The following is a 12,620-nucleotide window of genomic DNA, read 5'->3' as shown; positions in this document are numbered from 1 at the left end:
TGGGATCTGCAGGGTCCTCCACTGGACAGGCCCAGTGCAACCGGCAGAGCTGCCCTGAGGGATTGTGGGCAGGCAGAGGCAGAGGCGGGAGGCTCCTCTGCACGGGAGGGAGGGAGCTGAGAGAGAAAGCAGAGAGGCCCAGCAGCCCCAGCCCTGCCCCTCTCCCCACCCCTGCACAATCTTGTTAGCCTGACAAGGCCAGTGGCTGCCAGTCCCCAGCTTGTCCCAATGGGTCCCACTGCTGCAGAGGTGCCTGGGGGGGCAGCACAGGGCTCAGCTAATGAGGGAGGGGCTGACAAGGCTGGGGCCAACCTCAGTGGTGAGCTTCAGGTGGTTCTGAGGGAACACAGAGAGCAGCCAGCAGCCCCACCTTGGGGACACATCTCCTCCCATACCAGCTCAAGGGACCATCCCCTCTCCAGTCCTGCACACCCACGGGACCTGTCTGGGATGGACAGTTCTCCAAGAGCCAGGAGGCAGGCTTCTAGTAGAGACCTCAAGACAGATCTCAAGAAGGCTTTGAGGTGAAGCTGACCAGATGGACGCTCAGACGCATGACCAATACCCGTGAGGAAAGCAAAGCAGGAGGGACTCATGGGGTCCCTGCCACTGTGACTGGACAGTGGTGGGCCTCTCAGGCAGCCTTGTGGAAGGTCTGGGCTCTGGGTTCCGGCCTCCAGGGAGGGCTGGCAGGAATGCACACGAGCCCAGCCCAGCACAGCGTCACACAGAGGCTTTTAATGCCACTCCCCTGCCCCCGCCCCACCAGTCAGAAGGTGTTCTTGAGCCGGCTGGCCACCAGCACCAGGATCTCCCCAATCTTCCTTTGCCAGTTGGTGATATCCTTGGACACAGCGCACCACAGCTCACCGTGCCGGGGCTCCGCATTCTCACAGCGCTTCTTCACCTCCTCCTGCTGCTCCTGGGGGGGAGGGGCCACAGGGCACATCAGCCAAGCCTTGGGGACTGCACATCCCTCTCCCTAGCCTGGCCTTGAAACAAGCTGACCCTGAATGCGGTCTGGCCACAGCCTGCAGGGAGGCTGCCCTGGCCCCGTGAGCACGATTCTGCTGCCACCTGGTAGGGCAGCTGCTGCCCCGGCTCTCTGGGAAAGCCACACCCAGCTCAGACCTCAATAGACTCCAGCTCTGCTCCTACCTGTTTCTTTCCTTTTGGAAAAACCTATGTATGTAATGGGGCCAGTGCCACAGTGCAGCGAATTAAGCCTCTGCCTGTAGCATCAGCATCTCAAATGGTATACTTTGAGACTCAACTGCTCTGCTTCCCATGCAGCTCTTTGTTTATAGCCTGGGAAAAGCAGCAGAGGATGGCTCAACTGCTTGGGCCCCTCTGTCCACATGGGAGACCCAGAGGAAACTCCTGGCCCCAGGCTTCAGACCAGCTCAGCTTCAGGCATGTGGAGACCCAGGGAATGAACCAGTGGATCCAAGATCTTTCTTTCTCTGCTGTGACTCTTTCAAATAAGTGAATATTTTTAAAAATAGAAAATACTTTGACATTTTATATATAAAAATATATACAATAGAAAAATATATTAAAAATATAAAAATATATTTAAAAATTTTTTGCTTTTACGTGAAGGGCAGAGACAGGAGACAGAGAGACCTTCCATCTGCACTTCACTCTTTAGATGGGGTACCCTGTGTGAGTGGCAGGTTACACCCTTGGATCTGTCCCCTGATGATCCCAGGATGTATGAGTAGCAAGCAGGAACTGGAAACAGAGCTGGGACTTGAGGCCAGGTACTTGGGGAGTGGACATCCCAAGTGACCTTCATGGCTGTGGATGCCTGCGCACCCCCCCCCCCCCCAACTAAATTCACCAAAGTGTGCAACTATCCCCTGAACCGAATCAGGCACCTGAGTCTGGGTGTGTGTCCAAAGCCTGGTGGGGGAACTAGGCCACTCCTGAAGCTATTTGTGTCCCCCTACCCCAGAGTCATCTCACCTCGGTGCCGTGCTGCAGCTCGAACTTGTAGAAGAAGGCCCAGGCGTCCCCAAGGTCGGAGTCGATCTTCACTGTGCGGTGGAACCACTCTCTGGCCTTGGTGATCTTCCGCTCGCTCCAAAACAGTCTGTTGGGGAAGAAGCATGCTAGGGACCTAGGCCAGCAGCTGGGCCAGGCACAGCCTGCAGTTGCCCCTGACCAGCACTGGAGCTGCTCACAAGTGCTTCCACAGGTGCCTTGCTTACTCACCCTAAGGGCAGCGAGTCAGAGTCCCTTGTCTACTTCATCCCCAGTGCCCCACCACTGCAGCCCACCCTGCTGGTTAGGGTCTGCAGGATTTGAACCCATATGCTCTGGGATAGGATGTGGGGGGTGTCAACTGGAAGCCAAGCCTCTGGGCCAAATGCTGCCACAGAACTTTGCTGAAGAAAACTCAGGTGCACGGTACAGCAGCATTTTCAAATTCAACATGGTGACTCTTTGAACCAAATGGAAGGGGGTCCCTAAAGTCCATGGAAAATGGGGCTCAGAGATGTTGGCTTTGGGGTGACAGCATTCTGGAACCCATGTATGCAAGGGGGCACAAAGTCCACAGAGGGGCGGCATTTCCACCCAGCAGTCTCATGGCTGAGGGTCCCCTAGTGCAGACCCTGGGGACAGCAGTTAGGGTCCCATATGGGAGACCTGGATGCAGGCCTGGCCCCAGCTGTCATGGGCATCCAGGGAGCCCTCTCAGCAGGTATCTCGAACAGGTTTTTAGGAAGTTGAAGAAAATGCACACTAGAAGAAAGATATCATGGGTCTCAATCTTTTGCACCAAAATAAACTTGAGTTCCAGTTTCCACAAACACTAAGGAGATGTCACTGAATGTGGCTGGAGCATGAAGCCAGGATTTGGTCAGGACCCTCTGCTGCAGACGGCCTCCTATCCAACCCAAGTAAGCACAAACATGGTCCTGGGACACATTTCCATCTGGGGCCCAGCACTTAGCCTAGAGGAGCAGGCCAGAGCCCAGGACCAGGGCCACCTCCATCCTCAGCCACCTGTACCCCCATTCCACTACAGGTACCAGGGATCACTGAGACTGATAGCCTGATTGGATTTTAAGCCTTGTGGGTATCCTTAATTGCCCAGTGTTAGATAAACTGTGATTTAAAGAACACAAACCCAGATAGCAGAGAGGGACTTGTTGACTTAAGCAAGGCCTTTTACGAGGGTTTATGGCCGCTCTATCCCTGTAGAGCCCCACGCCAGTGGGAGGGGGCAGGGGCTTGATGAGACTGTCTGGGTAGCTGCACCAAGTTTTAGAGGCACCACCAAAGGAAAGAGGTGGGGGTGGGGCACATGGAGCAGTTCTTTCCAAGCTGCCAACCTCCCTCCTGACCTCAGTCCTTGTCACGCTGCAAGAGTCAGGCTGGCTCCAGGGACCCCTCTGCTGACCTGTCTACTCCTTCTGCCTCCCTGCTCCCTGCTGTCTCTACAGCCCCCAGACACAGTGAGGTGGTACCTACAGGTTCTGGCTTGGCCGCTCCTTGCACTGCCTGCCTACTGGTCACTGTAGGAACAGCTGCCACCCACACAGTCCCTGTAGCCAGGGCCAGACCAAGCCAGGTGAGCCCAGGCAAGGCGGGCAGTGGGGACAGCACATCATGGCTTCAATCCCTTGGGACCCTACTCACTTGGCCACAGCCAGCAGCACATGTGGGTCGTGCTCACACTTCTTCAGGGCATCCACGCTCTTGGTCTTCCTCTGTGGCCTCGCCTCAAGAAAGATGGCTTCAGACCACAGCACACCTGCAGTACAGGCAGTGATACCCCTTGCTGCAACCTCTCACCCTAAAACCCACCCACCTCCAGCACCTTGGCCAGGGTCCACTTGGGGAGCCACACCACAACCTGGGGCTTCAGGCTTTCCCCAGGTAGGGGCCCTCTCACGGGGACATAATTTGGCACCTCACATGCAGCACGGGTTTCCAGCTCCTACTGATTGACCCAGGACCACAGCAGGTGACAGCCCAAGTGAGACCCAGATGGAGCTCCAGGCTCCTGGCTTTCACATGGCTCAGCCCCAGCCATTATGATGATGTAGGAAGTGAGTCAGTGGATGAAAAATCTCCCTCTTAATTTAGCATTTCAAATAAATAAGTAAATAAATGAATCTTTAAAGATGCTAGTAGATTGTAATGGGAAGACGGCTCTCTCAAAACAAGATCAGAGGAAAAACAGGAAGACACTGATCATGTCGCTGCTGGCCAAGCAGGTGGGGAGGCAAATGTGCAGGCAGCCACAGAAAAATTCAGATTCTCCAAGATCCAAACATTCTCATTAAAACCTGCTTTTCAGACTGGGCAGGGGGCCCAGTAGAGTGGCTCAATGGTTAAACCCTTGTCTTGCACATGCTGCGACCCCATATGGGTGCTGGTTCATGCCCTGGCTATTCCACTTCCCTTCCAGCTCCCTGCTTGTGGCCTGAGAAAACAGTGGAGGACGGCCCACAGTCTTGGGAACCTACACCCGTATAGAAGACCCAGAAGAAGCTTCTGGCTCCAGACTGGCTCAGCTGCAGCCATTGTTACCACCTGGAGAGTGGAACCAGCACATGGAAAATCTTTCTCTCTGTAAATCTGCCTTTCTGATAAATTGAAAAGTAAACAAAAAATAAAAAATCTTCAAAAAGACTAGAAAGGAAACGGGAAAAAAAAAAAAAAAAAAAGCCTTGGTGCCATGTGGGATTCCACATCCTGCTGGCTCTGCTCTCGATTCCTGTGATGGCCCAGGGTGGGTGGGGAGACACACAGAGTAAACAGGGTTAGGCCTGCACCTGTCCCCACAAGACACTCACCCGAGTTGGGACACTCTTGCAGCGCCTTGGCCATCAGTGTGTTGGCAATGTTCTTCAGCCCGGCCCGGTATTCCAGCCGCACCGACTCCAGCCTGAGGACACAGCCCGCAGGTGCGTCAAGCCCCTGTGGCCTCCCACAGTCGCAGCTGTGCCCTGCAGCCTGTTCAGATTTTGAAGTTGTCCAGCAGAGAGGGCACCCAGGGCGAGGATACTGGCCAGGAAGGCCCGGGGTGCCCCCGTGGCCACAGTGGTGTCTCCTCACAAACAGCGGCTCACCCCAGGGCCATCAAACCATTGCTGCCCTCAGCCAGGCTATATCTGAACTCACCACAAACCAGGGTTCTTAGGGTTCTTCAGACGAGATTTCTCCAAGATGGCGCGTGCTCGGGTCAGTTGCCCAATCTTCTCCTCCAGCCGGGACAGCAAGAGCCACAGGGGTGTGGAGTGGGGACACTTCTTCAGCTGTGGCCAACAAACTTGAGTCAGAGCAGGTAGCGGGGCACACTGGTTCCAACACACCTGTGGGCATCCCCTTGCATTGTAGAGTTCCCTGGGGCCCTATAGAGCTACTCTGCTCCTGTACAGAGCTGTGTGAGGGCTGAGCAGCGCTATGCTCTGTGTCTGTGCACAGATTTGTGTGGCTGAGGGGTGCCATGCTCACATCAGCCTTCACTGAGGCGCTCCATGCTCTGCACCTGCTAACTGCAGAGGAGGAAAACCCAGCAAGGCTCAATCACTGGAGTCCAGGGGAGGACTGACCACTAGGATTCAGCCCTGCAGTGTCCAGCAGGGTGGTGAGGCCCATGCCAGGAACCCTGGTTCCGTGAGGGCCCAGCAGTGCTCACCCCCTGGGTATAGGCATCCCGGGCCTTCTCAGTCAGCCCCTGCTGCTCCAGCATCTGCCCAGTCATCATCCACAGCTTGGCGAAGTCCTCATAGTGCCGCAGGGCTTCCTCACTCAGCTCCTGGGCAGCTGCTGTGTCCCCCAGCACCCATTCCAACTTCACAGATTTCATAAACACCTGTGGAGAGCGCAGTCATGTGGGATTGAGCCCTTCCACTTTCTCTGCCTTCCTCAGCACACCACAGAGACTGTGCACACCGTATCAGGCCTCCACCCATCTCCCACCTCAGCCACCCCTCCTCCACTCACCCGAGCTGTGGGTGCACTGCTCCGGGCTTTGGCCAGCAGCCTCCTGGCCCGCTCATACTCGTTATTCTCCGACTCTAGCTTCACAGCTGCCAGCCAGATCTCCTCGCTGTTGGGGTTGGCCTGGAAGGCAAGCCGGGAAGTGCCTGGGCCAGGGGCCACCCCAGCTCCTCCCGGGCACAAGAGGCCTTCACAGCACCCAACAAGGATGTGGCCACCAAGCCCTGCACTCTGCTGAAGTCCCAGATGGACCCTCTGCACCCTGTGCTGGCCCTGAACCTGGGTAGGAACCAGGGATGCTCAGGGGTCACCAACACTGCAGCAAGGGCTCCTGGAGGTCAGGACTGGCTCCAGGCAAATCCAAAGAACACTTGGCCACTGCCCTCAAGTCTGTTAGAGCAGACCATGTGCAGTGACCCTGGGCCAGATTTGAGAAGCAGGTAATGGTGTCACCAAGGCCTGAGCAGAAGTCTCAGCCAGACCTGTTTGGCGTCATTGTGCTCACCTGGATCAGGGTCACAGATAGACACTGGGTGAAAACTACCTAACACATTGCGTGGTGGGGACTGAGAGCCACATCCACCATGGGGCTGTCCTCAGCTCACAGGCAGCTCCAACCACTTGCCAAAGTGGATCTTTATGCCCAAAGTCCCCATCAAGGCAGCCCTTCACCCACCTGGAAGGCCAGAGCCAGGATGCTCCTTGCTGCAGGCACGTCCCCTGCCAGCCACTTGGACTTGGCACCCATGAGCCACAGCACCTCTGCCTTGGGACAGTGGGCCACCGCCCTCTGCAGCAAGGCTTCCAGAGACTCCCTGCAAGATGAAGCCAGGCCATGAACAGGGCACCAGGTATGCAGGGCCACAGAGAGGGCACTGGGCACACTGCACCATGGACAAGGAACCGAGCACACTGCGCCATGAGCAGAAGACTGAGTACACAGTGCCAAGGACAGGGTACCGGACACACAGGGCCACGGACAGGGCACTGGGCATGCAGGGCATGGCCTGGGCTCGATTAGCCAGCTGCTGCTCCAAGGTTTGGCATGTCAATGATTGACGAGGCTTTATGATGGGGAGAGCAAGGGGGAACCTTCCTCTGTACATTAGCTCCACGTAAGCCACAGGCCCACAAAGCAGCACATTGTTTAGCAGCAGTGCCTGGCAGACTTCACAGGGGACGCATTTACAGCCGCATGCCCTGGGGCCAGTGATAACTCCAGTCTGGGGACAGAAGAGGCCTTTTCATCTTGGACCAGGGTGCACCCTGGATGCTCCGATAAAGATTACGGCCCCAAGCTGCCCCAGTCTCCAAAGAGGCAGACTCCCTGGAAGAAAGTAGCTCCAGACACAAGTGAGTACAACCCTGCCAGTCCCTGCCTTGCTCAGTGTTCCCCCGCCCTGTGCTTGGCAACAGGACAAAGGGCGCAGACCAGACCATGCTGCAGGAAGTGCCACCTGTAGGATAACCCAGACCCCAGGCCTGCTGCCTCCCCACATCATTCTGCAGATTGGCACATGGTGGCTGCTGGCTTCCTGTCACACCCAAGGGACAAAGACACCACACCTCAGGTCAGGGAGGTCCCAGGTGCCCTGAGCTCCCAATCACAAGCCAGCTGGTGGGAGTGGGCAGTGGAAACTGACCCCAGAAAGATTCAAACAATGCCAGAAATCAAAGCAGTTCAGCATCTCCACTCCACAGGCAGCAGGGACTGAGGACTGAAGAGGGGACAGGCAGGGGGTCTGAGAGGCACACATTTACAACAGAAGCTGTGCTACAGCCAACAGGGCAGACCCAAAATGTTTTTTCAATTAAAAAGACAATTAGCATTGTCATGCCCTCCTCCAAGCACAAGCTCCAGCAAAAACTCATGCCAGCATGGCCTAAATGAGAACCAGGACTGCAAAGTGGTGTGACCCTGCCATCGCCCAGCCAGTGTGTAGGCACCCACTGTGCCAGCTTCTGCCTCTACCGGTGCATACTGTTGTGTGAGAGCAGGTGGAGTGTACACTGCTGTGTGTGAAAGAGTAGGTGGTGTGTACAGTGTGTGAGAGCAGGTGGTGTGTACAGTGTGTGAGAGCAGATGGTGTGTACACTGCTGTGTGCGTGTGAGAGCAGGTGGTGTGTACACTGCTGTGTGTGTGTGAGAGCAGGTGATGTGTACAGTGTGTGAGAGCAGGTGGTGTGTACACTGCTGTGTGTGAGAGCAGGTGGTGTGTACAGTGTGTGAGAGCAGGTGGTGTGTACACTGCTGTGTGTGAGCAGGTGGTGTGTACAGTGTGTGAGAGCAGGTGGTGTGTACACTGCTGTGTGTGTGTGAGAGCAGGTGGTGTGTACACTGCTGTGTGTGTGACAGAGCAGGTGGTGTGTACACTGCTGTGTGAGAGAGCAGGTGGTGTGTACACTGCTGTGTGTGTGAGAGCAGGTGGTGTGTACGCTAATGGTTGTGGACATCCCAGCACAAATCTGGTAGCATGCCATTAGGTCCCTATGTGGGGTGTCCTACCACTTACCTTGTGCCATGGTTCTTCTCAAAGTAGGCTGCCCGCAGCCACACACTCTTCTTGCTGGGAAACACCTGAAGCGCGTAGGCATAGATGGCGCGTGCACACTCCAGAGCGTTGTGGGCCACACACTGAGCAGAAGACACATGCATGAGAAGGCATTCTGGGAGTGACCAGCAGATAGGAGCTCTCTGAATCTCACTTCTGTCCAGAGTAGACTCAGTGCACCATGTCCACAACGAGCCCTCACAGAGCTGTCAGCCCAGCTGGGTGTGCAGGGCGAGCCCCCACATCTATGTCCACACCGAGCCCTCACAGAACTGTCAGCCCAGCTGGGCATGCAGGGCAAGTCCCCCACAGCAGACTCACACTGTCAGCATCCTCCATCCAGGTGTGCTTCCGGTCTTCCTCCTCAATTCCGATCCCAATCACAGCACGCATGACTGCCTGGCAGGTAGCCACGCTCCCTGCCCGGTCACACTCCTCAGCATCCTGGAAGGGGGACACAGATGTGCAATTCAATGGGCTGACCAGCTCCCTCAGGAGATGTTATTTCACACACAGTGGCAATAGGGTTCTTACTCCATATGAACTGATATCCAAACACTTGAGTTCACTGGACTGGAATTCAAGACTGAAACCGACTCAAAGGGACTCACTCTTCACACACACAGTAGACTGAAGTCTAGAGGGCCAGTCTCCGGATCTCCAAGAACATGTTAGCAAGCAGACCAACCAGCGGGAAAGCACTTGTGATTTTGTGGGTGCAGAGAGGGCAACCCAGCACAAGCAGAGCATCCCCGGTGTGGGGGCAACCGCAGGTCTTTGTGCTTGGGAACCCAGTCCAGCTCCCTGCTAATGCACACCCTAAGACATCCTAAAACAGTCATGTGGGGAGAGCCAGTGAGGGTTTAAGCATCTGAGTCCCTGTCACATAGGAGACCCAAATAGAGTTCCTGGCTCCTGGCCTCACACTGCCTGTCACAAAGACTCAGGGGGGTGAAACAATGAATAGAGGAACCAGCGTGGTAACCTAGCAGCTAAAGTCCCTGTGCTGCACGTGCTGGGATCCCATATGGGCCCCACTTCCCATCCTGCTCCCTGCTTGTGGCCTGGGAAAGCAGTCAAAGACAGCCCAAAGCCTTGGGACCCTGCACCCACATGGGAGACCTGAAACAAACTTCTGTCTCCTGCTTTCGGATCAGTTCAGCTCTGACCATAGCAGCCAATTGGGGAGTGAGCCAACAGATGGAAGGTCTGTCTCTATCTCCTTCTATCTATAATCTGGTCTTCCAACAAAAATAAAAGGAAGGAAGGAAGGAAAGGAGGAGAAAAAAAACCTCAATACAGAAATGTTGCACAAGACGTAAACAAACACGTCACTGGAATAAAAAATACCCATGGATTGCAAACGCCTCAGAGGACAGCAGGTGGCAACACTCTGGGGACAGCACTGCAGCGCTGGGGGCAGCCACCACTTGAACTGCAGGCAGTGTACCCCATTCTGGAGTATGTGTTTGAGATCCAGTGGTTTTGTCTCAGAGCCCACTCCTTACCAATGCACTGGCAAGCTGCTGAGAACCGGCTCTGTAAGGCAGACCAGGATATGGGGACGGAACAAGACCCTGAGAGTGGTGGGGAGGGACAGTGGGTCCAGCCCCCCTTAACCTGCACATCCCATATGGGAGTGCCTGATTGAAATTTTGACCCCTCAGCCTCCAATCCAGCTTCCTGCTGGCATACCTCCTGGAAGCAGATGGAACTCCTGGCTCCTGGCTCAGCCATGGCTAGAGTAGGCACTTGTGGAGTAAATCAAGATGGTTCTCTCAGAGTCCACCTGTGATCAAGGAAGACCAGCACAGTACTGGACCCCTCACACACACAGCGACCTCAGAGTGAACCTCAGACCTATACACTTGCATATGCGGGTTAACATAATAAAAAACTTGGGAAACACTACACCTGAAGGTCCCCAAGTTAGAGAAGAGTTCTCAGGTATGACACCTGGTGCAGGATAAACAAAACAAAATTTGACACAGAATTTTGATACACAAAATTAAAAATGTTTGTGCTACAAACTACACAACCAAGAAATCAAAGATGAACTGGGAGTAGTGCTGTAGCAGAGGAAATTAAGCCACTTTCTGCAGCTCAGGCATTCCGTGCTGGCATTGGTTCAAGTCCGGGCTGCCTTGCTGTCAATCCAGCTCTGTTAATGGCCTGACTGTTGGGGCCCCTGCTGCCACACGGGAGACACAGATGAAGCTCTTGGCTTTGCTATGGCTTAGCCTGGGCCACTGCGACTGACTGAGGAGTGAAATGGCAAACAGAAGCTCTCCCCACTTCTCTCTATTCTGCCTTTCAAATAATATTTTTTTTAAAAAAAGAGAGCCCACAAAATAGAAGCAAATCTTCTAAATACCATACCAATTTGAGAAAAAATAAGCAATAAAAACATAAGTGAAAGCACATCCCTTAGGTCTTTCACACAAAATGTCAACCCAGAGGCTACAGCAGCCACATACTGCCGGGAGCCAGGGCAGGGGTCTCCTTGAGGATGACAAGCCGTGTCACCTTGGGGCCATGGTGCACAATTACATTGACTAAAAATGCCCAGAAGGCATCTGGGGGTATGGAAGACCTGGAGTGACTCGACATGCAGCCTCCAGCAGAGTGGCATCTGAGCACATGCCAGTCAAAATTATCCAATCTGATGAAACCCACAAATCCATAAACTCCAGCAGTTCAATGAACCCCAAAGCACAAGAAACAATGCGAGGCCTCACAAGGAATCCAAGACCGGTGACAGGACAAAGCAGTGAGGGAAGGCCTGGGCACAGTGGCCAAGACACGCTTGGGCGTCTGCATTCCACAGCAGAGCACCTGGGCTCAAGGCCTGGCTCCAGTTTCCATTCCAACTCCCTGTTAGTGACATTGTGGGAGGCAGCAGGCAGCAGCTCCCGAACGTGGGTCTAGATAAGCACTCTCTCACTTTGTTACTTAAATTTATAAAAGGAAGCTGGCACGGTGGTATAATGACCTAAGCCTCTGCCTATGGCACTGGAATCCCATATGGGCACTGGTTCATGTCCCAGCAGATCCACTACCATTCTACCTTCTCCCTGCTAATGCCCTGGGATGGCTCAAGGGCTTGGGACCCTGTACCCATGGAAGTTCCTAGCTCGTAGCTTCAGACTGGCCAAACCCCAGCCATGGTGGCTATTTGGGGAGTGAACCAGCAGATATAAGATCTGTCTGTCTTAACTTCTCTCTGTGAACTCAGACTTTCAAATAACAAAAAAATAAACTTGGAGATCATGCCAGGGGCAAATTCAGGGACCCAGTTACAACTGAAGCAGCAGCAGAGCCATGCATGGGAACCCCTGTGACCAGGACACGGCCAGCAGCAGCTACTGGGGAAGTCACAGTGGCAGCAGAAGGCCCTGGCAAAGGGAGGGCACAGCAGAGGTGGGGTCTGAAGTCCACTGAAAGCACAGACTGGCTCTGGTGGTGGTGGGGGGCACACACTCCAACTAGCCACTCTTGACCCAGAGACTCCATGCACTCCTGAAGAGCTGTCTGGATTTGTTGGCTGGGAACAGGGAGGGGAGGGACCTTCCATTGCTGCTTCACTCCCCTGCATGCCTGCAATAGGCAGAGCTGGCCAACAGGAGCCTGGAACACAATCGTCCCTTCCAAAACAGACATGGAGACCCCCAGGATGCCCCAGCAGGAAGCTGGGTGGAAGTGGACTCCATGATGGGGCTGGTGGCCCTGGGGGAGGTGATTTGGTGAGAGAGGTGTCACGGGGCCCAACCTGGATCCACTGCTCACGGTTGATCTCCACGCCATTGGCCCGCAATGAAGTGATGGCTCGGTCGATGATCTTCTCCACCATTTGTGTGTTCCCGTTGGCCTCCTCAAGTTTGGCAGCAGTGACCCAGATGTGCCGGTCTGTGGGGATGTTCTCACGTGCTTTGTTGAGGACCTTGCGGGCATTCTCATAAGTCTCTAGCCTCGCGAGAGCAAGCCAGAGCTGGGCAGAGGGAACGTCACAACAGGAGAGGGAAGCTCAGTGTCCACCCTGGAGGTGGCCTGCAGCGGCTTCACCAACAGAGTTCTTGGTCAAATGTGCCAGACCCTGGATCAAGGCAT

At 54.8% G+C, this 12,620-nt stretch overlaps 1 protein-coding gene across 2 annotated transcripts in view; it reads right to left on the bottom strand.

The window, feature by feature from the left end:
• Nucleotides 1–718: 718 nt before the first annotated feature.
• Nucleotides 719–12,620, bottom strand: part of PRPF6 (pre-mRNA processing factor 6) — a 32,074-nt gene continuing 20,172 nt past the window's right edge. Inside the window, exons 11-21 of one of the 2 annotated variants that reach the window (XM_040988322.1) lie at nt 12,283–12,501; nt 8,835–8,957; nt 8,475–8,596; nt 6,638–6,776; nt 5,965–6,084; nt 5,657–5,833; nt 5,140–5,273; nt 4,812–4,903; nt 3,649–3,763; nt 1,969–2,095; nt 719–922 (exon numbers count right to left, since the gene is read on the bottom strand). In XM_040988322.1, the coding sequence (XP_040844256.1) occupies nt 770–922; nt 1,969–2,095; nt 3,649–3,763; nt 4,812–4,903; nt 5,140–5,273; nt 5,657–5,833; nt 5,965–6,084; nt 6,638–6,776; nt 8,475–8,596; nt 8,835–8,957; nt 12,283–12,501 (1,521 nt within the window). In that variant the 3' untranslated portion in view covers nt 719–769. The remainder of the gene's footprint in view (nt 923–1,968; nt 2,096–3,648; nt 3,764–4,811; nt 4,904–5,139; nt 5,274–5,656; nt 5,834–5,964; nt 6,085–6,637; nt 6,777–8,474; nt 8,597–8,834; nt 8,958–12,282; nt 12,502–12,620) is intronic. The other variant, XM_040988323.1, reaches the window with a different exon arrangement.

Source organism: Ochotona curzoniae, unplaced genomic scaffold (assembly GCF_017591425.1).
Source record: "Ochotona curzoniae isolate NIBS_2020 unplaced genomic scaffold, NIBS_Ocur_1.0 contig_48, whole genome shotgun sequence".
NCBI classification, from domain to species: domain Eukaryota; kingdom Metazoa; phylum Chordata; class Mammalia; order Lagomorpha; family Ochotonidae; genus Ochotona; species Ochotona curzoniae.
This window is presented reverse-complemented; position numbering and strand designations above follow the sequence as displayed.